General features: G+C 40.2%; 1 protein-coding gene across 6 annotated transcripts in view; it reads left to right on the top strand.

The window, feature by feature from the left end:
- RASAL2 (RAS protein activator like 2) overlaps positions 1-22,683 on the top strand; it is a 448,317-nt gene that overhangs the window by 215,797 nt on the left and 209,837 nt on the right. The window contains exon 1 of one of the 6 annotated variants that reach the window (XM_029618581.1): positions 20,725-20,818. The exons of the other annotated variants lie outside the window; for them this stretch is intronic. Coding sequence (XP_029474441.1) covers positions 20,806-20,818 — 13 coding nt within the window. The 5' untranslated portion in view covers positions 20,725-20,805. Of the gene's footprint in view, positions 1-20,724; positions 20,819-22,683 lie in introns of those variants that run through there. 6 annotated transcript variants of the gene reach the window in all.

Here is a 22,683-nt window from a genome sequence, read left to right as displayed (position 1 = left end):
TGTTTTACTTGTTCATTATAGTCAGAGGGAGAAGCAATGCAGCCTATTTTGAGTAACCAAATTGAGATTTTCTAATCATTTCTAATTAAACTGGTGGGTAGATATCAGAAGGGTACCTTTTGCTCCAGCTCCAAAACAAGAAGACCACCACATAGTGGTAGCATGTGCTCTCCAAATTTCAATTTCTTTTGGCTTCAGCTGGCTTCCACTGCTGGCATTCTGTGGATAAAAGTCTCTCTTAAATTTAGGAGCAGGACTTTCTTTTCTTGTTGCTACTACTAAGCTGAGCTGAGTCTGCAGCAAATCCTTTGCTCCTGCCATTCCCTCTGAGCTTTCCCTGCAGTGGCATGATGGAATTTAAAGTGTCTACTGAGGGTTTAGATATCACAAAATAATTTGATACTATACCACCACCCCTAGTTCTACTCTGTATGTAAAAATGTCTGTCACACATACATACATTGTTTGTGCACTGCTGACTGACTTCATTTGCATTCACAAAAACTGATCGGAACAGAACCAAGAATGTTGGCAATCTAGCAGAGCTCTTCTTCACTTCAATCTCACTGCCCTGCACTGTCAAACACAAATAAATCACTGGCACTGCTTCAGTCTCCACACCACTCCTATCCTGCCCCCAGTGGACATAAAAAGCAGTGCCACTGCCTCTGTCTTTCTTCTGTGACAGTGAGCGAGAGAGAGTCCAGACCACTTATTGCAGCAGAGATAAGAAAAATCCTTTACCAGTGCCAGCCTATTTTTTAAACTTTGAGAGAGCTTGTGGAAAAGAGATGCTTCTCTGCAAACTGCCAGAAAGCAGAGTTTCTTGCATATGCTCAGACCTTTCAGTGGGAGGATATCTGCATCAATTTAGCCAAATGCAGCTATAGGCTAGTTTAAAAGATGCTTCATCATGATTTGTCCTCCATCTGGTCTCCTTGCCAACTTGTCCTTCCTCAGCTCCTGGGAGGCTGTAATGTCACACAGGCAAGAGTTGGTTACTATACTTATCAGTTGTTTGTTTGCTCAGCACAGCTATAGACGAATCAGCCATATACATGAATGGGAAACATAAACACAATAAAGCCTACTTAGATACACAATGACAACCATACATCCAGTCAGGCAACCATCAAACCAAAAGAGACAAATACACATTAGCTCATCCAAGCGAATTTATATCTATTGTCTCTCGCAACTATAAGAAGCATGATAACTAACCCAACAATACCATTACTGTAACTTTTCACAGAACATATTGTACTAACTAACTTAATTCTGTAATTGTATACTGTAATTTGAATCTGAACATATTGATTTGCTAACCTGCTAACATTCCCCTTTCCTATCGACAATTGTAAACCGTTATGATGGCAAAACCGAATGACGGTATAAAAACTTGATAAATAAATAAATAAACATGAGAAAACTTTTGTTTAAATTCATGAGCACCCTCCATTCATTTTGGAGATCCATGAATAAATACAAATTGACTCATTTGTTGCATTTGACTCATTTGTTTTAAATGAATGCACATTCCTAATAGCTGTTGAGCAAGTGAAGGCTTGTGGCAATAGTCCTGTAGAAGCCAAATCCAGTTGAGATGGACAATCGGGCAGTCTGAGTGGGCCCATTAGTCCTTATATCCTGTCATGTACTATGTTACTCTGGATGCCTAAAACGATGGAAGGAAACTGCTGGGCTGAAAAATAAACCTCTCTATTTCCAGTTTAACCTTGCTTTGCTCTTTTTATCCCTTTTACTTGATATTAGCAAGGAGAGAAATGTTACCTGCGCTCTGCAAATGCTGTGAGTATGCTTCATTTTGGGAGTGAGCTATAATTATGGAGCTAATTTTTATTAACAGATCAGAGTCTATAATTTGTTTTTCCACAGATCTTTAAATGGTGAGGACTGTCAGAATAGAATTGTACTTAAAATTAGCTCAGATTACACATATACATGGGGAAACCTGATAAGATGATAATGGGGAGGACTAAACTTCTTTTATTTAATCAGGGGATAATTACTAGACTTACCCTGATTTTAAAAAGTAGAGTTATTCCAAGGGTATGAATAAGATCATATTCTTACCAAAAAATGAGTGACATAAGGTATGTCACTCCAAAAGTAGATTTGGATATTTTCTTTCAAGAGGGACTACTGTTTCTATGGATTTATAAAATAAGCAGTTAAGGAGAGATTCATGTATGCTACTGTTCCCTCCCCCAACCAAAAGTTTTTTGGTTTTTTTGGGGGGGAGGGGGTGGTTTAAACACACTACCGGCATAAATGATTATTTGCTGAAATCTGCCATTGTCCCTCTGCTTATACCTCAAGGGCTATAATCTGCTGTTTCCTTTTCCTTCCACTTTATTCCCAGTAACACTTTTCTAGTCCCTGTGAGCAATTGCATTCCTCAGGGGCATGATCGCTGGCTCTTTCATCAGGTTTCATTCCAGATCTCGTCGTCTGTATCAGTCTGAATTTGTCACTGTCCTCCCATGGCTCAGCATACAGAGCACCATAATTCCAGCCACTCAGATCCCCAGTTTGAGGATCTGGTGGCGACAAGCCATGACACTTCTGTCTGCAGTTTTCTTGAGTGTTCTGGCCCATTTCAAGGCCAGATCCTGGAGTGGTTATATGCTGGAATGGCATATATGGCGAAACCTCAGAGTAATAGCTCAGGCCTACTGTTTTATTGAGCCTGGGAATCAAAGACCCAGGGCTGCTATGATGCCATGAGCCTTCATTCACAATCACTTGGGGGATTTCCCCATTTTATTGTAGTGACAGTTATTGGCCAGGTGCCACAGACTGTAGCTTCATTTTGAATCTGGTATGGATGTACCCAGAGTCTGGCCACTAGGTCTCAACCATTGTGTGATGATTTTGAACACTGCCTCTGCAGTATCCTCAACTTTGGTTGGAACCAAAGAGCAGAAACTGGTCTTGGGAATTGAACCCAGTTCTCCCAAATTACTGTGAACAGTGCTACAAAGCCATGGGGCAGGTCAACTGTTGTAACAAATACTGAAGTCAGTATTTAAAGGGCTTGTCCAGGTAACATTTGCAGTTGAACAAAAACCTGAGATTTGACTATTTTCCTCCACTCCCTGGCAAAAATTTGTCTAGGCAACTCCTTACCACACAATTTATCTGCTTACAAAGATGAGGTACTTGGGGAATTCTTGGGGTGCAGATAACTGGCTAAGTCTGGTCAAATAAATTGTGTTCTAAAGTTAACCAGATAACTTTATCCAGTTGTATTCAGTAGAATACTTATCTGGGTGTATTCCACTGAATATCAGGTTAAAGTTTCCTGGATAACTTTACCTTGATAAATTTTCCGCTCAACAAATAAAAGGATAAAGGATCCTCTCTAACCACCATTAATATGGAACAGCAGAATCTAGTGCAAAAGATTGTTATGCAGTCTTTTGCCCGTAATGGGCTATATATCAGCCCTATAGAGACTGGTTCCAATTCAGTTAGAAGCCCAAAGATACAGGAGAAACCTGCCAGATCAACAAGCCCCCAACTCCCCCCCCCCCCCCCCAAAAAAAAATCTAAACATATTTCTAACCATATTGTCTTAAATAACTAAGGCCTGGATTTATCAAAATGCACTAAATATCGCATGCGATAGGAAAAGGGGTGTGTTTTATGGAAATAGGCTGTATATCACAAAGTGCACTATTTTAGCATTTCGCATAGCTATTACCGCAAACTGCGATAACTTTTTCACGCTTTGCGGTAAGTGCCAAAATTGTTGTAATTCCTACCTACAACCACTGGGGAGGGGGGGGGGAGGGAGAGAGAGAGAGAGAGAGAGAGAGAGACACTAGCTGTAAGGCCCTCATATTAGGTAGGTATTTGTACCTCTATATGAGGCCCACCTAGCTATTCAAGGTGAGGTTTAGGTATTAGTGTAGGGGTTAGGGGCCACTTTGACATTCAGAGTGCGACGTACGAACAGAACAGTGCTCTCTTGTGAAGATTTGATGACCTTCGGAGTGAGGAAACTCACCCAAAGATGAGATTTCTGCAATGATCTCTCAACCTAACTTGATGGACTCTCTACCTGGGTAACATCAAGCTAGGTTGAGAGAACATTGCACAAACATTGCGAAGCCGGCCCACTTGGCCAGAAATCCCGCCCCAAACTCCTCCCCTTTTCCTAATTTACATTGCACCATGCGTTATGGTGTTTTTGCATGCGTTAAAGGTGCTTTTCACATGGGAAAACGCCATATAGCGCTTTGATAAATGACCTCCTAAATGACTTTTCTCTCTCTTGGCTGCCATATCAAACCATACCGTCTGATGATCACTGGTGCTCAGGTGGGCACCCGCCTGGACATTACAGATACTGTCTCCATTTGTGAGTCTGGGTCTAGAATAGCTGTTCTTGCAAGTTCTATAACCATTTGCCTAAGCAGAGCCCCTTGAAAGGCATCGACAATTTCTCTGCTTTTTGCATATTCTACAGAAGGTTTATTCCAGTTCACATGCAACTGATTAAAATCATTGCCAATCTAACCACATCCCCTGACATCTTTCCTTCCCACGTTTTTGGATGTCTTCGGCCAGTTATCTTTCCAGTTCCTCTATTTGAGTCGGAGGCCTCTGGACACCATTGTAGATAGATGTTGCATCATCTTTTTTTAATACAGCCCACAGTGGCTCCTCCTTTCCCCAAATACTCTGTATTTCAACTGTTTGGGTATTATTTTTGACAGAGAGAGCTGCTACTCACATCTCCTTTTCATTCTGGATTATTTGAATTGAATAGGGCCCCAGTTAATGTGGAATACTAGGACCCCAGTTATTAAAATTTTCTGAACGGACCTAAATTGGGGTATTATCCTTTCCATGCAGGTTGAGACTGGCAAAATAACAGATGAAATCTTGCAATGCTGACAGTTCTTACCCTCTAACATCTTTTACCTCTTATTTAATATAAATACTTCCTCAACAGTATGTGAATTTATAACGGGTAAATGTGAATCGGTTATTTACTCTTTTAGATAATAGGACTAGGGGGTACTCCATGAAGTTAGCATGTGGCACATTTAAAACTTATCGGAGAAAGTTTTTTCACTCAACGCATAATTAAACTCTGGAATTTGTGGCCAGGGGATGTGGTTAGTGCAGTTAGTGTAGCTGGGTTTAAAAAAGGATTGGATAAGTTCTTGGAGAAGTCCATTACCTGCTATTAATTAAGTTGACTTAGAAAAAAGCCACTGCTATTACTAGCAACAGTAACATGGGATAGACTTAGTTTTTGGGTACTTGCCAGGTTCTTATGGCCTGAATTGGCCACTGTTGGAGACAGGATGCTGGGCTTGATGGACCCTTGGACTGACCCAGTATGGCATGTTCTTATCTACCAATACAACATTCACTGAGGTCCATATTGATTAAGCTGGGTTTTACTAGAGGAAGCTCTGTCAAATGAATCTGACTGATTTTTGGTTTTTGTTTGGGTGACTATAGAATTAGATCAAGGACGAGCACTCAATGTGATATATTGGATTTCAGCAAAGCTTTTGACACTGTACTACATAGAAAGCTTATGAACAAAATGAAAAGCTTTGGGAGTGGTTCCCGAGATGTTAAAATGTGTTACAAATTGATTGACTGTCAGCCGACAATCAGGCCGATTCTGTAAAGTACACAGGAAAACAGGCACACAATATTGAGCGCCCACTCTCCCAATGTGTGCCCAGCCACCTCTCCTGGGTGCGCAATCCTGTATTAAAATGAGGGGGTCACACTAAAAAGGAGGTGCTAGGGACAGTAGCATGTCCCTAGTGCCTCCTTAGCAGTGGAAACCCAAGAGAGGTGACTGTCGGCGGGTTCAGAAAACCGATGATCAGTTTTATGAGTGTCTGTTTTCCAAACTCCCTGACAGCCATGGGTTAGGAAAATGGACGCTTGTAAAACTGAGCATCCATTTTCCTAACCTGACTTGCTGGCACTTCCCCCCCCCCCCCCCCCCCCCTTTTGGTTCCTCCGGCTTAATATGGCTACGATATTAAGTCTGAGGATGAATAAAAAAGCAGTATTTTTTGCTTTTCTGTACACTTTTTCTGGCTGCTCAGAAATAACGCCTGCCCTTTGGCAGGCATTAATTTCTGAGCATAAAATATGCAGATCGGCAACACTTTTTTTTTTTTTTTTTTTTTGTATCCTGGGTGAATGACTAATAGCCTCATCAGCATGCATTGGCACACGCATTTGCATGTGATGAGCACTATTAGTTTCTGCGGGGATTGGACGCACATTTTCGCCTCGCTAAACCCTTTACGGTATAAGGGGTAGTAGATGCGTGTCGAAAACACGCTTCCAACAGTGGGTTAAACAGTGCACTCAACTGAGTGCACTTTACAGTATCGTCCTGAGTGAGTGGTGGTAAATGGAACTTACTCTTAAGAGATAAGTACTACTGATAAGTAGAGTGCCCCAAAGACTGGTTCTGGGGCTGGTTCTGTTCAATATTTTTTGAGTGACATAGCGGAAGGGTTAGAAGGAAATGTTTGTCCTCTTGCAGATGACACTCAGATCCGCAACATAGTGGACACACACTTGAAAGAGTAGAGAGAATGAAACGTGATCTAAGAAAGCTAGAGGAGTGGTTAAAGGTTTGGCAACTGGGATTCAGTGCCAAGGAGTGCAGAGGCATGCATTTGGGGTGCAGAAATCCAAAGGAGCTCTATGTGATAGGGAGTGAAAAATTGATGTGCGTGGACTGGGAAAGAGACCTCGGATCTGAGGGCAGTGAAGCAATGTGACAAGGTGGTGGCTAAAGCCAGAGGGATGCTAGACTGCATAACCAGCAGGAAAAAGGAGCTGATAATGCCACTGGTAAGGCCTCACCTGGAATACTGTGTTTAGTTCTGGAGACTGTATTTCAAAAAGGAGAGAGGATGAAAGTGATCCAGAAAAGGAAACCAAAATGGTGTGGGCTCTGCATTGGAAATGAGTCTGAAGGACCTAAATCTGTATAACCAGGAGGAGAGATACAGACTTCTAAATTCCTAAAGGGTATTAATGATGCATGGCAATCAAGCCTTTTCTACTGGAAAGAAAGCTGTAGAACTAGGGGACATAATATGAAGCTCCAAGGGGTAGACTCAGGAGCAACATCAGGAAATATTTCTTCACGGAAAAGGAGGTGGATGCATGAAATGCCCTCCCAGAAGAGATAGTGAAAACAAGAATGTTAATAGGTTTCAAAAGGGCATGGGGTAAACATAGAGGATCCATAAAGGCTAAAGGATGAAAATGAAGAAAAGGGGTAACCTGCTTGGAGCGGCAGTTACTATCCTTAACAGAAGGGGGGGGGGAGGAAATAACCTGCATGAAGTGGCAACTACTACCCCTTATTTAATAATGTGATTTAACATGGTGTTATATTAATGTATATTGGAGATATTGGTAGTATTGAGTGTACACTTTAACAAATAATCATTGTGATGTTCCCTATATATACATAAAGAGTATTAGGAATTAGGGAACTATAGTTCTCTCTGTGTTGTTACCATAAAAAAATGTAACATCAGGACATACTAGAGAGGTAAAATTCTGGAATGTAATAAATGACTGTTTCATGCTGAAATTGGTTCAGGAACAGGCAGGAGAGAGAGTCATTTTAAATCTAATTGTTAGTGGAACGCAGGATTTGGTTCAAGAGTAATGGTGGTGGGGCCACTTGGCAATAGCGATCAGCACATGATCAAATTTGACTTAATGACTGGAAGAGGGACAATAAGTAAATCTATGGCTCCAGCACTAAACTTTCAAAAGGGAGACCTTGATCAAATGAGGTAAATAGTTAGAAAAAAACAGAAAGGTGCAGCTACAAAGGTTAAGAGTGTACAATAGGCATGGACATTTTTGAAAAATACAATTCTAGAAGTGCAGTCAGATGTATTCCTCACATTAAAAAAGGTGTAAGGAAGGTCAAACGACTGTTGGAATGCTTAAAAGGTGAGGTTAAAGAGGCTATTTTAGCCAAAAGGACTTAACTTTAAAAATTGGAAGAAGGATCCCTCTGAAGAAAATAAGAAAAAGCTTAAGCATTGGCAAGTTAAATGTAAAATTTTGATAAGACAGGCTAAAAGAGAATTTGAAAAGAAGCTGGCCATAGAAGCAAAACCTTATAATAAACACTTTTTAAATATATCCAAAGCAGGAAACCTGTGAGGGAGTTGGTTGGACCTTTATACGATTGAGGGGTTAAAGGGGCACTTGAGAAAGATAAGGCCAATATTGAAAGGCTAAACAAATTCTTTGCTTAGATGTTTACTGAGGATCATAAGATATGCCATACTGGGTCTGACGAAGGGTCCATCAAGCCCAGTATCCTGTCTCCAACAGTGACCAATCCAAGTCACAAGTACCTGGCAAGTACCCAAACATTAAATAGATCCCATGCTACTAATGCTGGCAAAAGGCAGTGGCTATTCCCTATTGATTTTTAGCAGTTTATGGACTTCTCCTCTAGGAACTTATCCAAACCTTTTTTTAAACCCAGCTATACTAGCTGCCTTAACCACATCCTCTGGCAATGAATTCCAGAGCCTGATTGTGTGTTGAGTGAAAGAATTTTCTCTGATTTGTTCTAAAAATGCTACTTATTAACTTCTTGGATTGCCCCCATTTATTGTCCAAAAGAATAAATATCCATTTCACATTTACCTATTCAAGTCCTTTCATGATTTTGTAGATCTCTGTCATATCCCCCCTCAGCCATCTCTTCTCCAAGCTGAACAACCGTAACCTCTTAAGCCTTTCCTCATAGGGGAGCTGTTCCATGCTCTTTATCATTTTGGTTGACCTTCTTTGTACTTTCTCAAAGGCAGCTGTATCTTTTTTGAGATGCGGTGACCAGAATTGCTCTCAGTATTCAAGGTGTAGTCTAACCATTGTGCAATACAGAGGGATTATGATGACATCTGTTTTATTTGCCAATCCCTTCCTAATAATTCTTAACATTCTGTTTGCTTTTTTGACCACCACAGCACACTGAGCTTACGATTTCAATATATTATCTACTGTGACGCCTAGATCTCTTTCCTGGGTGGTTTCTAAAATGGAACCTAACATCATGTAGCTACAGCATTACAGTTATTTTTCCCTATATACATCATCTTTCTCTTGTCCACGTGTCCTCTATCTCCATCTGCTAGCAGGCGGAGATAACCCACTAGACTGGACTTTTGTAGCAGGACTCAAGGAAAAGAAATGAACAGGCAAGACTAAATTTCACCATAGTAGTACTAGTAACAGCAGCTGGTTCTGATTGAACTGGAAGCCCAAAGGAGCAAGAAGAAACTGATATGCCAAAAGTAGAGTAGACTTTCACCATGGTTCTTTTTTTAAAAAGCAGATCAGTAAAGTTAAAATTGGATCTTTTTATATTTAAATGGCTACTGAGAAAGTGGTAGCCAGTAGACTGACACTTCATGCTTACTCTCTGCTGTGCCCCAAACATTTGTCAAAGATAATACCATCAATTAGCATCTGACGCAGCAGCAGCAGCTAGTTAGTGTATAGCCTCTGACAAGCCTAGAGAGTGGAGCCGAGAGGATGCAGTCAGCTGTCAGCATTTTCTCATAGTCCAGTTACTATATTTACTGAGGTGGCGTTCCAAGTTTTGCCTTACTGGATTGTTTTTGTGGTTGTTTTTAATGGAACAGGTGAAATATTCTATTTCTCTCATTCCCCCACCTTCTCATTCTCGTCACCTTCTTGCTTCAGAATTTATATTTGCAGCATGTTTTTGCACTGTTGCTGTAATGCGTCCAACTCATTTCCTACAGACTCCGAATAGTCAGAATATTAACTTTCACTCTTTAGACTAGAGCTAGATTCTCCAGCCTAAAGATTGCCTGATATGATATGCCCATCTGTCAGGTATTTTTGCTTTATTTGTATTGTATGGTTTTTCATATGATTATCTCCTTAAATTAGTAGAAGCAAAATAATATAAGACTCAAAGTATCACAGAAAAATTGTGAAGGTAGCATGTGTGACAGGATGTGATGACAGAAAGTTGATTTGGTGAGATTAGTACAGTAGCCCAATAGAGACAAAAGGAGCATAAAGAAAGATTTTCCAGCATTCAGCAGGGGGACACCGTTTTACCTGCAGTTGTGCACACATTTTTTGTGCACAAATAATATTCCAGATGCAGCATTGCAGAGAGGGGCACTGGCTTAACTCATAGTTTCCTAGCACTGGAAATTTTACTCCTGAACAGAGATGGCATAAAGTTTCCAGCAATTGTTAGTCTGTGGGCTGACGTTCGGACACCGGAACCTGTAATTGGGATTTGTGCATAGAAAAACATGATTTCCGCACTCAAGAAATATGGTTTATTTGCACATAAATATGGTTTATGTGCATAAAGAATGTTTTCTGAACTGAAAGCACTTTTGTGTGCATAAATCATGTTTGAGAGACTCCCCTGCTCCCCTGAGTTTAAAGTGTGTGTCCAGTTTGTGCTGAACACATATTTTAACTCAGGTTTGTGTGCACATTTTCCAGTCAACGCACTTTAATTCCTGATGCATTCCATTAGCTTACTGCATTGGGAGTTAAAACATTTTAACCAGTGTGTTAAGAAATTGTGCGCTGAATTTCAGCGCATAGTATTATCCCACAGCTTATTGCATTGGTCCTCTAGTTAGTTTGGAATCAGAAAGAAGTTGTATATTATTGATAGATAAAAGAACATGTAAATGAACTGGACAGAATTCTCAGAAAGAGGAACTACTGCTTTGAATGCTGGAATATATTTGTACACCTGTCTAGATAGGGAAATACTTACAGTACCTAAATGTAATCTGCTTTGAAGAACCTAAAAATGGAAAAAAAAAAAACCTTGCTGTACAGTAGGTGATAAAAGCCACTTTGTTAAAATTAGAGCTTTGAGTAGCATGCCTGCTTTGTGAAAATGGCCTATGAAATTCAAGCTGTGCTCTTTCCTCTGGTGACACCAGGCAATTACTAACAGACTGAAGTCATAAAAAGAAAGAAAGCTACTTGGGTTTCATAAACCATTTTGCTATGCAGTAACAGAGGGGTAATCAAAATAAGCTAAACTACAGTTGCAATCTTTTAAGGAAATATCACCTAAAAGCCCTAATACACTAAAGTTCTCATATTTACAGAGACATTCTTTACCAAATGAACACTTCATAGTATTACTAGAGATAGCTGCAGTTCACCAACCAAGATTCATGCTATTTATAAAATTATACATTGAATGATATGACTGGACATGACTTTAAAAATATGATTTATAAGTCTGACCCCTCCTGGATGTTTTCTATGGCAAATCATACTGCATCATATTAGTGATTTAAAGAAGTCTGCTAAGCATTGTGCTTCAAAACCTAGCCAGTTTTGGTGAGGTGGGGAGTGGAAGCCTACAATACATCTTGTCTAGTCTCACATTTTCACATAAATTATTATTTGGTTTGAACACAGTGAGCAAAATAAATGCTTTTCGAAATAGAAGGTCTTTTAGAGGAATGTAATCAGTGCATACCAAGATTATGTTCCATTGTATATGAATGTTCTTCTTTTTATTGCTTATGGTATATGCTTTATTATTTTATTGTACCCAGTTTTGATTTGACTGATGAACTTTAGATAATCAAATATTAAATAAAAATAAATATGAAAAATGTTTGAACTGGAAAAGACCATTCTCTGTGTTTAAATCACTTCAGATAGACTATTCCTAACCTCAGTCTCTGACCACAGACAAGAAGAGCTTTTTCTTGCTGTCCAGTCAGATTTGCAATGATGTGAATGTCTGCATTTCTTTAAGCCAGTACTTAAACTTTTTTTTATGTGGGCACACACTTTGCAGCACACAAAACTGACAGGGCGATGCTATATTGTGCGCTGAGCCTAGTGCACAGGCCAACAAGCTCCTGGACGCGCTAGGCTGACACCTGATGCAAGAAAGGGATTAGTGCGACCAAAACATGCGTCCTAACCAGCTCATCACATGTAAATGCATGTAGATGAGGCTATTAGCTGTTACCCCGATGCAAAAAATCACCGTGCACCCGATGCGCAGGTTTAACATGGAAAACCTAACGCCAGCCCCAGAGCTGGGCGTTAAGTCTTTATGCACTCCAAGCTGTCTAAAAAAAAAACCAAAAAAAACCCCAGAAATCCACAAAAAAGCCCAAAATACTGCTTTTCTTTGGTTCCTCCTACTTAGTATTGTCCCAATACTAAATAGGAGGAACCACAGGGAATAAAAACAATTTTGCCAGCGGACAGGTTGGGGAAATGGACATTCATTAATTGAGCATCCGTTTTCCTAACTGGTGCACAACCACTCCTCCTTGGTACCCGATGCCATGGACGTGCTAGGGACGCACAATTTATCTCCAGTACATCCTTTTCAGCGCGACCCCTTGTTTAAATAATGCATTGCGCGCCCAAGAGAGGTGGCTGGGTGCGCATTAGGAGAGCAGGCGCTCAAATACCGCCCGTTTTACACGAGCCGATACTGCATCGGCCTGTTAGTTTCACACGCTCCTCACCCCGCATGATCCTGTCTCAATCTCACGCCCCCGTCCTTTTTCATTCCCCCTCCCTTGCCCTTGACCTCATGATCCTCCCCCAATCTCTCCTCACTTCCTTCTCCTTGCCCCTCCCCATGTGATCCTCTCTTGCTCTCTAAGCTCTGCCCCTGTGCGATCCTGTTTTACCTGCTCCCCATTCTTGCATTCTTCTTCTCGTCTCCCACTCACCGTAACTTTCTAGACTAAATGAAGCACATGGACAGGTTTGTTGTGTAGACATCAAAACAGCCAAATGTGCAGGGCTGAACTCTGACCAGCAGCTGCTTCTGTATTAGTACGATGTTTTTCAAACTGTAAGGGGATAGAAAGAGATTTGTGGCATGTTGGAATAGAACAACCATAAAAACTAGTTGGGATTTCCTGGCTTAAATTAGTACTTGGATCACTGGGGCGGCTTTGACACTCAGTAGTGATCAGCACTGGCTCAAATCTAGCAATATGCTTTGGGGGGATCACTTTAAGAAAGATGAAGCTAAGGGAGTTGCTGTTTACAAAGTTTGAGAACAACTTGCAGGAGCAGGAGTCCTGGTTTTAATGCTCTCCCCCCACCCTCCTGCTGAAACAGAGGACAGCGATGATAACTTGTCCGCTTCCTCCTCCTCTGCCAGCTTTATTCGGTTGGAATGCATAGGGCTAGCAGACTGTGGTGCTGTGCGTTCAGAGCCTAGTCCATTAGAGAGGCAGATGCCGCTTGTGACATGAAGCACCGGTCTGATGGTGGGAGAGAGAGGGAGGAGCATTAAGCTGGGGCTACAACTACCATGGGATGGGATAACTAGGACTTTGCTGCAGCACACGAACTGAGAAACACTGCCCTAGAAGAAAGGACTTGGGGATGGGGGACGGGAACATGATAGAGGTATTCAAATACCTCAGATACGTAAGCAATAAGAATATTCATTCATTTTTCATTTGCGTTGGTGGTTTACGTACACACACGACGTTGTTCGTGTAAAACGGCATTTGTATGCAGAAACTACCAAAGCAAATGAAACAAACAGGAAAACACGCTGAAAAAGGCCAAAAGGAATAAATGAACAGAATCTAACATTTTTGGTGTGCACATCCCTAATAAATGTATAAGAAGCAAGCAGTTTTCAGCAGAAAAGGCTGTGTTAGACTGAGGGGTAGCATAAAAGACACATCTCTGAGGATCTCGTGAACAAATCTCTGCATCTGAGGGATTTTTACCTCTTGATATTGATCGCCTAATGTGATGAGGTAAAAAAGAGTGTCATGGCACTAATAATGTAAAGGCCTGATCCACTGGTGTCCAGAAACAGCTCTGCTTCAGAGGGAAATATTAAGAAGGTAATGTGAGTGCTTAGTTTTTGTCCTTGCTTTTATTATTTCGGAAGCCTGATCAAGGATGTCTTAAGAAAAGAGATTTTGGAAGCATTTCCAAATGAGTGGGTGAATGCTGAGCTAAAATAATTTTTGCACAAGACTATCCCATTGTTTTTTAGGGATACCAGGAATGTAGTAGGAAGAAGGGAATGCCACACTAAAACACAGAATAAGATTGCTAAATCTTGTGATTTTTTTAACCATTCCTAATTATACAGCAGCATTGATGGGCTATTTTGTTATTGACTTTCCATTGGAATAGTGGGTACCCGTATGCTAGCTTGTAAGTCTTTAGAATGGTTGATTCTCTTGGGTACTGAGGGTCTTACATTTTCTCTGAATTCCTGCCACTCCTCTCCCCTCCTCCCCACAGTATCCACAGGCATTGGTTTAAGGCATCCTGACATCTCCAGAGCATTTGAAGAATTTGAGCTCACCCCAGGCAAGTATGGAAGTTCAGAGACCAGCTTTTCAGTCCAGGGAGCATCTCCGATTACCGGGAAGCACCCAGTCCCACGGAAGTGCTAGTGACTGTTAATGAAAGATTTTTAACCCTTTCCTACAGGCACTGGAGAGTCACCTCTTTCATTTCCAGTACTATTTAGAATTCTGTTGATCTCGATGGTATTTCTGATCTTGTAGTCTTCTGTCTTTCATTTTCACATATATATATATATATAATGAGCCGAATAGAGGCATCCTTCATTATTTAAAAATAAACAAAGGTAAATTGTAAATAGGAGAAAGTTGGCTGCCAGTCCTTTGGTGTTCGCATCATATGATAGTCATCCGCAAATTGTAGTAGAGTAAATTTAACAATTTTTTTAATGAAAGGTTGGGGATTTTGAAAATTTACAGTTAGATATCAGTGATTATAGTACAGACTTTATAATGTAGGAAATGCATCCTCACTACAGGCTTTATAGGGGGGCAGATAGTGTCTCTCTAAGAAGAAACGTGATGGGAAGTAGACATGCCTTAAATCACAGTATTTCCAGATAAACCTGTAGAACCAGTGCCACTAGAAAACCAAACAAGAATTGTATCCACATGTTAAGGAGGGGATTAGAGTAGGTGTAGATTCCAGGGGAAAATAGACAATATAGACAATACTGTTTACATATGGCTTCTGTGCTTTTCTAAGAAAATCCAGCAAAGCAGGTACAAACTTAGATTGTGAGCCCTCTGGGGACAGGGTAATACTGACTATCTAAATGTAATCCAGTTTGAAGTGCCTGAAAGGTAGAATATAAATCAAATAAATCTCCAAGACAGCTAGATATTTTAAGAAATGAAACCAAAGTGGTCACTGAGTTAAAAGAATTGTGAGCCATTTTCTGCCACATCCATGATCTCTATGTACAGAGAGCTTTTGGAGGTAATTTTCAAAGGAGTTAAGCATGTAAATGTATCATAATATCATAGTAATTTTCAAGAGCCCATTTATGTGCTTAGTGTACTTACACATGTAAAACCTATTGACAATTTAATGGCATATATGGGGTGGATTGTGGGAAAGTATCAGCCCGGGGGATTTTTATCCATACCGGCCCATGGGTATATAATTGCAAGCTCACACATAAATTTATATATTATATATATGTATGCACACACAATTTTCTTGACCACTTAAGTATAACACAATTACTAAATAAAATACAATACTGGAACTTTCTATATTTTTGAAATATTGTGCAAATTTTAAATACCTATATCATTTATAAAACACTTCAGTAAGCACATTTCCACAGTCACTGGCAGCTTGATTTGACGGGCTTAATCCCAGAGTCAGAAAAATCTTCTGGACTAGGACATTTCCCCTTACCACTCACCATACAAAAATAAATATTCAAATACTGGTGTCTCCTCAATAACAGCAACAATAATTCCCTCCACTACCAGGAACATTGTATAATCCAAAATCCTGCAAAAAAAAAATTCTCTTGCCATATGATAACATACTACCTGCCAAACTCAAACAGTAACTACCCTACCTATGTAAAGGCAAAACTGGAAATTTAACTTCAGGCCTTAAAACATCAATACACCTTCTATTAGGAAAACAGAATAAGCCAGGCTGCTATAGATCCATACACAGAACCTACATGTTAGCAGAATACCTCACCTTGGAAATACATGCAGAATACAAGTAGACCCTTGTCAAATACAGAATAAAGAGATCATATTTATTATGTTTATTATGCATTTTATTTTGTGATGATTTTTATTCTGATTTTTTTTATTTTAATTTGTTACAACTTATTTTAATTTCTCATGTTCTATGTTTTATGTTATATTCACTCTATAGATGTTTTATTGTGAACCACCCCGAACCTTGGAAGGCACGGTATATAAGTAGTTCGAAATAAATAAACAAACTATAAGTTGAAATGTGCAGAAAAAATGAATTAGAAACTGCCAGATTCTGTATGCAGTGCAACAATAAAAAAACAGAAACACTATCATTCCTCATAAAACATCAAAGAATAAAATCAAGAATATAAAAAATCAACCATACTAATAAAAAGAATAAATATTTAAAAATAGCTGAAAATTAGAACATCCAATTTAAAAAGCTCATTAAAATGTTTAAAAATGTATCAAACATAATAAAATATTTCAAAGCAGCAGATATCAAAGATTACCCAATATTAAAACTAATAGGGATGAAAAAATCCTCTTGCCATCCATAACTGGGAACTTTTTGATTTCCAATCACACTGAAATTTGTTTTTTTGCCCTCCTTCTCCCCTACGATCTTCTCTCTCACACATACACACGTTCATTTTCTCAAACATAATCATACATGTTCACTCTTAATCTCTCTCATATATATTTACACACTAAAATGCACACAGGCTCTCTCCCTCAAATATATATATATATATATATATATATATATATATATACACACACTCGCTCTCGCTCTCTCTCTCGCTCTTTCCCCCTCATACACACACACACTCTCTCTCTCTCACTGGCTCTCTCCCCCCTCATATACATGTACACATACTCACTGGCTCTCTCCCCTCATACACACATTCATTCACTGGCTCTCTCACAAACCAGGCCTCTTCTGCTGTTGGGGCCTTTGTATTCAGCTACTGATGGGAGGGGTATGCCGGCTCCGTTAGGTGTCGTCTTCGACTGCGAGCGGAAGCGACAGTGCCGGCAGCTCCACATGTCCTTTGTAGTTAGCATCCTGTGGGAGGAGTGTGCCAGCCCCATCCTGCTACACCTCCTCTTCAGCTCAGCTAGTTCCTTTCTTCTGCTGTGAGTGGGAAGGTTGTTGGTGGCTCCAATGGGTTTTTTATTCAGTTGCGGGCAGGAGGGAAAGAGTTGGCGGCCCCACTGGGCCTTTTCTTTGGCCGCAGTGGGATGGATGGTGCTGACGGCCTTTCTGGGACTCTTCTTCTGTTGCTTGTTTGGGGGCTGCGGGAACTGGGGGCACTTTTCTGCCAGTGCTGGAGTCTGACAGTTCTACAATTAGGCAGGAGCCCAGCATGATGTGAAATTGTAAGGCAGCACTGTCAAAAAGTGTCTCTGGCTCCCTCAGCCTGCAAACACTCCTGTGGTGGCCTTTCCCTCTAGCGAGTGAGACTGCGGCAAGATTGGAGAGCTGGAGACAGACCTCGCAGTGGCGCAGCTCTAGTGCAGATCCGGCCTATTATCTTCCCAACCTTTTTTGGTCGTGGCCCACACCTTGATTCTTTAACAAAGATGGCAGGTTGATGACCAAAGAGCGTGGGAAGATGGGAGGGTGGGCCTGCACTATAGCCTCGCCACTGCAGAGTCTGGTACTACAGCAGCAACACCTTTTTCTTTGTTTTTTTAAGAATGAGCAAACCTCCTACCATTTTACTTGATCACATTCGCAGCTGGAAAAAGTGGTTATTGGTTTCACTGCAGTGCAGAACCAACACAACAACATTTTGTGAGTTGAGGAGTGGGCTTACCTGGGGCCAGGCCATTCACCAGCTTTTGGAGGCAAGCAGCGCATCAGGATAAGAAAGCGCTGAAGGACAGAAGCAGTCAGGTCACCGCCAGTTTTAAACTTTGTCATGGGTCTGCAAAGGCAGTGCAGCTATGCTTTGGCTGCTCACCACTACAGCACAGGAACCCAGCCACAATGCAAGCAAGAGCTGAGGGGAGACCACATGACCAGCTAGACCAGCCCACCAGGGCATGCCTGATTCCCCCGATAGACCAATCCGCCCCTGGGCATATATTGTAGCAATTTTCTAAAGCCCACTTACATCTGTAAAGTGCATTTATATGTGTAAAATCAATTTTAAGCAGAGATTTGTCAAAAATAGTGATGCATATAGGGAAGAATAATCTAAACCATAGGTACATAATAGGCATCACCACCCAGGAAAAAGGTCTTGGAATCTTTGTGGATAATACTTTGAAATGCTAAGCACAGTGTATGGTGGCCGTCAGAAAAGCAAATATAATGTTAGGTAGTATTAGGATTGGAAAGGAGAATATCATAATACGGCTATGTCAATGCATAGTGAAACCACACTTTTGTGTTGTGTGCATTTCTGGTCGCCGCATCTCAAAAAAGATATAGTAGAACTAGAAAAGGTCCAGAGAAGGGTGACCAAAATGATAGAATCTCCCCCCACCCCCAAATTTTTCTAAAGTACCTGGTGGTTCAGCGGGGGCCCCGGGAGCAATCTCTCGCTCTCGGGCCGTCGGCTGCCAGTAAACAAAATGGCGCCGATGGCCCTTTGCCCTTACCATGTGACAGGGGCTATCGGTGCCATTGACTGGCCCCTGTCACATGGTAGGAGCAATGGAAGGCCCGTGCCATTTTTTAAGGGGAGGGATTCTAAATAATGAGATTTAAAGGGTCGGGGTGGGTTTGGGGGGTTTTGTGTGCCCTTTCTTCCCGCCCTCCCCAAAAACGATATTGCTTTTGGGGGCCCCCCCCGATATTTGACGAGTTTGAAAATATCGTATGATATTTTCAATCGGCAGAAAAACGATTCACATCCCTAGTTAGCATAGCTGGGTTTAGACAGGTTTCTGGAGGAAAAGTCCATAAACCATTATTAGCCATATAAACATGGGACAGCCACTGTTTATTCCTAGTTTTGAGCATGAAGCATTGGACCTATTTTTTTTACCTTTTTTCTGATCAAATATTGAAATTGAATTTCTTATGTTTTTTATATACAGTGAGTGCATCTTCCTTGTGCTATCCTCCTGTACGCATACTCATTTCTCTGGCATGTCTTGGCAGGGGGCAGGATCATTGCAGCTCCTGTTGGGAAAAATTAGGATGGTTGAAGGACTTCTTTCATAAGAACAGTAATCCAAAATCAGAAATGAAGCATATGCAACAGAGAAAAGAAAAGGTTAAGAAGGCAGCATGTATATACGTGTGGGCACATGCTTATTTTATAACTGGGGAATGAATTTATCAAATTGTGTATTCTTTTAGCTGTGGTGCCCTTAGTGGGACATGAGATCTACAAGATGTTAGCCACAAATCTGAAAAGTTTATTAGACATCACATGCTAAACAAGGGGCCAGTAGCAGCCCCGTGACTGTAACATGCTAAATTGCAAGAAAAGCAATTTTTCCCATTGAGAGTGGGTTGGAAACTTGCCTCTAGGCCAAAGACTGTGTTGCATTAATGCTGTATTTTATTATGTACTTTGATTGCATTAATTTGTATTATGTATTAGTATTTTACTTGGATCAGAAGATAAGTATATAACAACTTTAATTAGGTTAGATGCCAAAGCCATCACACCAGAAGCAAAGACTTGAAATACTTTTCTTTCCATGTAGGTTAAGAAGCAAGTTTTCTACATTGTCTGTGGTAGGAAGATATTGCCAGTTGTACACAATTTAGTTTTGATTACAACTAATATTGAATTTAAATGTTTTTTGAGAAGGCCCACATTGAAATATATTGACAATGTGTTAGAACATCTGTTCCAATAATGTTGTTATTCTACAGAAGGCCTAACCACAGCCTAGTGTTACAAAATGGTGGTAGATTTATGTTTTTGATTAGGGCAATAAAAGGATTTGAGAAGCATCTGCTAAATATTGTTGTTTCTGAGTTTGAATAATCAACAATATTTAGTTTCTGTAAGATTTGGTTCAAATATTTCTTGCATGGAAGTAGTATTTTGGAGTCCATACTATTTTAGAACAATAATTAAATAAAACTTGGAGGAGAGCAAAAGAGCCCCATGTGAAATTCTATTAATTCTATTGTAATTTTGTATTATGTTTTAATGTACTGAGAGCTGCTTAAAGGGAGGAGTATAAAACCAAATAGCAAAAAGTTCTCTCTCTCTCTCTGACCTGTTTCAGACTATAGCCTAAAGTTCGCCTTTCATTTGAAATGTGTAATTGGGTTTGATAAAGTGGAGTATAAATGTAACCTAACAAATTTAGACCCTGTTTACTTCAAATGGGTAGATTTCTTGAGTTTAAACTGGTGTAAGATAAAGGGTTTGTCTCTGTAAGGCATGCCCCCTTCCCGGCTCCTCCCCACACACACCCCTCCTGGGACAAGAGAAAGAAGTGTCTGCAGTGTTAGAGTGTGTGTGTCTGTGTGTGTGTGTGTCGCTTTTCCCAGGGAAGACTGCATGCGCCCTGTGCATCGAGAGAGCAAGGGCAACTATTGTTTGACTCTCCCAAGCAGAGGAAGTGAATAGAGAAGGATTAGACGACGGGCTTCAACTCTGGCTTTTCTGCATTCCAAACTGTCTGAGGCAGCGCGCACAGCAAGTGCACGAGAGAAATGTGTGGAAAGCATTTTAGTTTCTTGATGGTGTATTTCAGAGTACTATGGTAGAGGCACGGAATGCAATACACAGGTAAGAGCTCAGTAATATTACTGCTTAAACTTCTTATAGTGGAAAAACAACTGAAGGGCAGCCCTGCACTCTCTTCTTTTTGTTATGGACACCTGCTGTGTTTCATCAGGAGTACACATGACATCTAGTTTATTTGCAGATTCAATTTATTTTTCTGTCAGCTAATGGGAAGGAAGAGCTGCTGGTGAAGAGGGAAGGGGAAGTACCTTTGAACTCTGTCAAAGAACAAGTGTTCCAAACTCTTGATATGTACAAGAGAGAAGGCAAAATGAATTTGGATATCTTGGATTGAAATCAGATGTTTAACAATTTTCTGTGTTGTACTTTGGAGCAGGAGTAAGCAGAAGGGATATTTGTGGGCTCTTTCAGAGAGATGCCAAGGAAGATTTTAGAGAGGGATAGAAGTCCTTTTCCATGGCAAAAAAAAGAGCATTTTTTTAATGGGCTACAAACTGAAAAGTTTTAAACCTGGCATTATGTTGGATTGTTAGTTTAAAAAAAATGGTGCCATTCTCATTTGAAGTTCTTTATTGCATAGAATAAATTAAAGTCATGAAAAGAATTCTAAGAGGTTGTTGATACAGAAGGAACTTCAGGAGCTAGAAAAGTGAATGTTTTTACCTACTTTTTCCTTAATTTTGGTAGTTTCACTTTTAACAGTTTGAGCTTTTGATACTTGCTAGTGATTAGTAAATTAGCATTTTCTTAATTATAGCAAGAGCTACTTCCTGACATTAAATCTTTGTCTTGGAGGGGATTAAATTTCAGCCCATAGTTGTCACTCATCACACATTGATGGTAGACAGGTCATTCACGCCCTTCAAAAGCCCCATTGCTAGAGGGAGAGTTACCAGTCTAGCCTGCCTTTAGACAACTTATGCTTGCCCCTTGTTTTCTTCATTTTTCGTGAGTTCACAGAAATACACTGTATAACAATTGTTTTTTTTCTAATGATTGTGTCCAGCAATACAAATAGCTATTCAGGGTAAACCACATAGAACAGAAACTGCCCAGCAAAAATCATGCAGTGTGCACGTTAGGAAAAAGGAATCTAAATCCAAGCCATCGGGGACTGATGATAGCTTTCCCCAGATTTTATCTAGATAAAATTTGGGAGGAAAGGTGGTTTGACTAATGTTATATTTGTTTCACTTTCAGTATGCAGATACTTTAACAGATTTGTAGCACAATCCCAAATTCTCAGCAGATTTACAAAGCAACATATATAATCGTAAAACATACAATAACATAATACAAAGTAAATAAACATAAAATTGAAGCAGAATTCTGAGTTAAAAACAAAGCATGAAATAAAAGCATAAAATTGAAAAATAAAATACATTGCTAAGCATCACAAAAATAAAAATACAGTATACATGATGTCCATGCAACCATCTAAGCTTCCAGCTTCTCTTGTAAGTTCCTGGACCAGTTAACCTAGTTGTTAAATGCTTGCTTGAAATAAAAATCCTTTACTTGTCTTCTAAATATATAACAATATTGTATTGAATGGATTTCCTCTGGCAAGCTATTCCATAGAACAGGCCATGTCCTTGCTCTGGTTTTGTCCAAATGAGTCTGTCAGATTAAAGGGATGTCTAAGGGGTTATGCAGGGTCCTCTGATCTCAGTGAGTGAGTTTATACATTTTAAGGAGAGTGCTGACACATAAGGGGTATTTCTACTTAGAGCAAGCACAGTGAACCAAAATGACAATTTTAAATGTTATTCTCCATTGTATAGGAAGTGAATGTAATGATCGTAATTATGGAGAAATATGTTCAGGTATTTTTGTACCTGTTACCAGCCTTGCAGCTGCATTTTGTACTGCCTAAAGGCATTTCAGCATATACACGGGTAATTCTT

This window comes from Rhinatrema bivittatum, chromosome 10 (genome assembly GCF_901001135.1).
Source record: "Rhinatrema bivittatum chromosome 10, aRhiBiv1.1, whole genome shotgun sequence".
NCBI classification, from domain to species: Eukaryota; Metazoa; Chordata; class Amphibia; order Gymnophiona; family Rhinatrematidae; genus Rhinatrema; species Rhinatrema bivittatum.
Note: the sequence above shows the minus strand (reverse complement) of the source record. Positions and strands in the feature narration are given on the sequence as shown.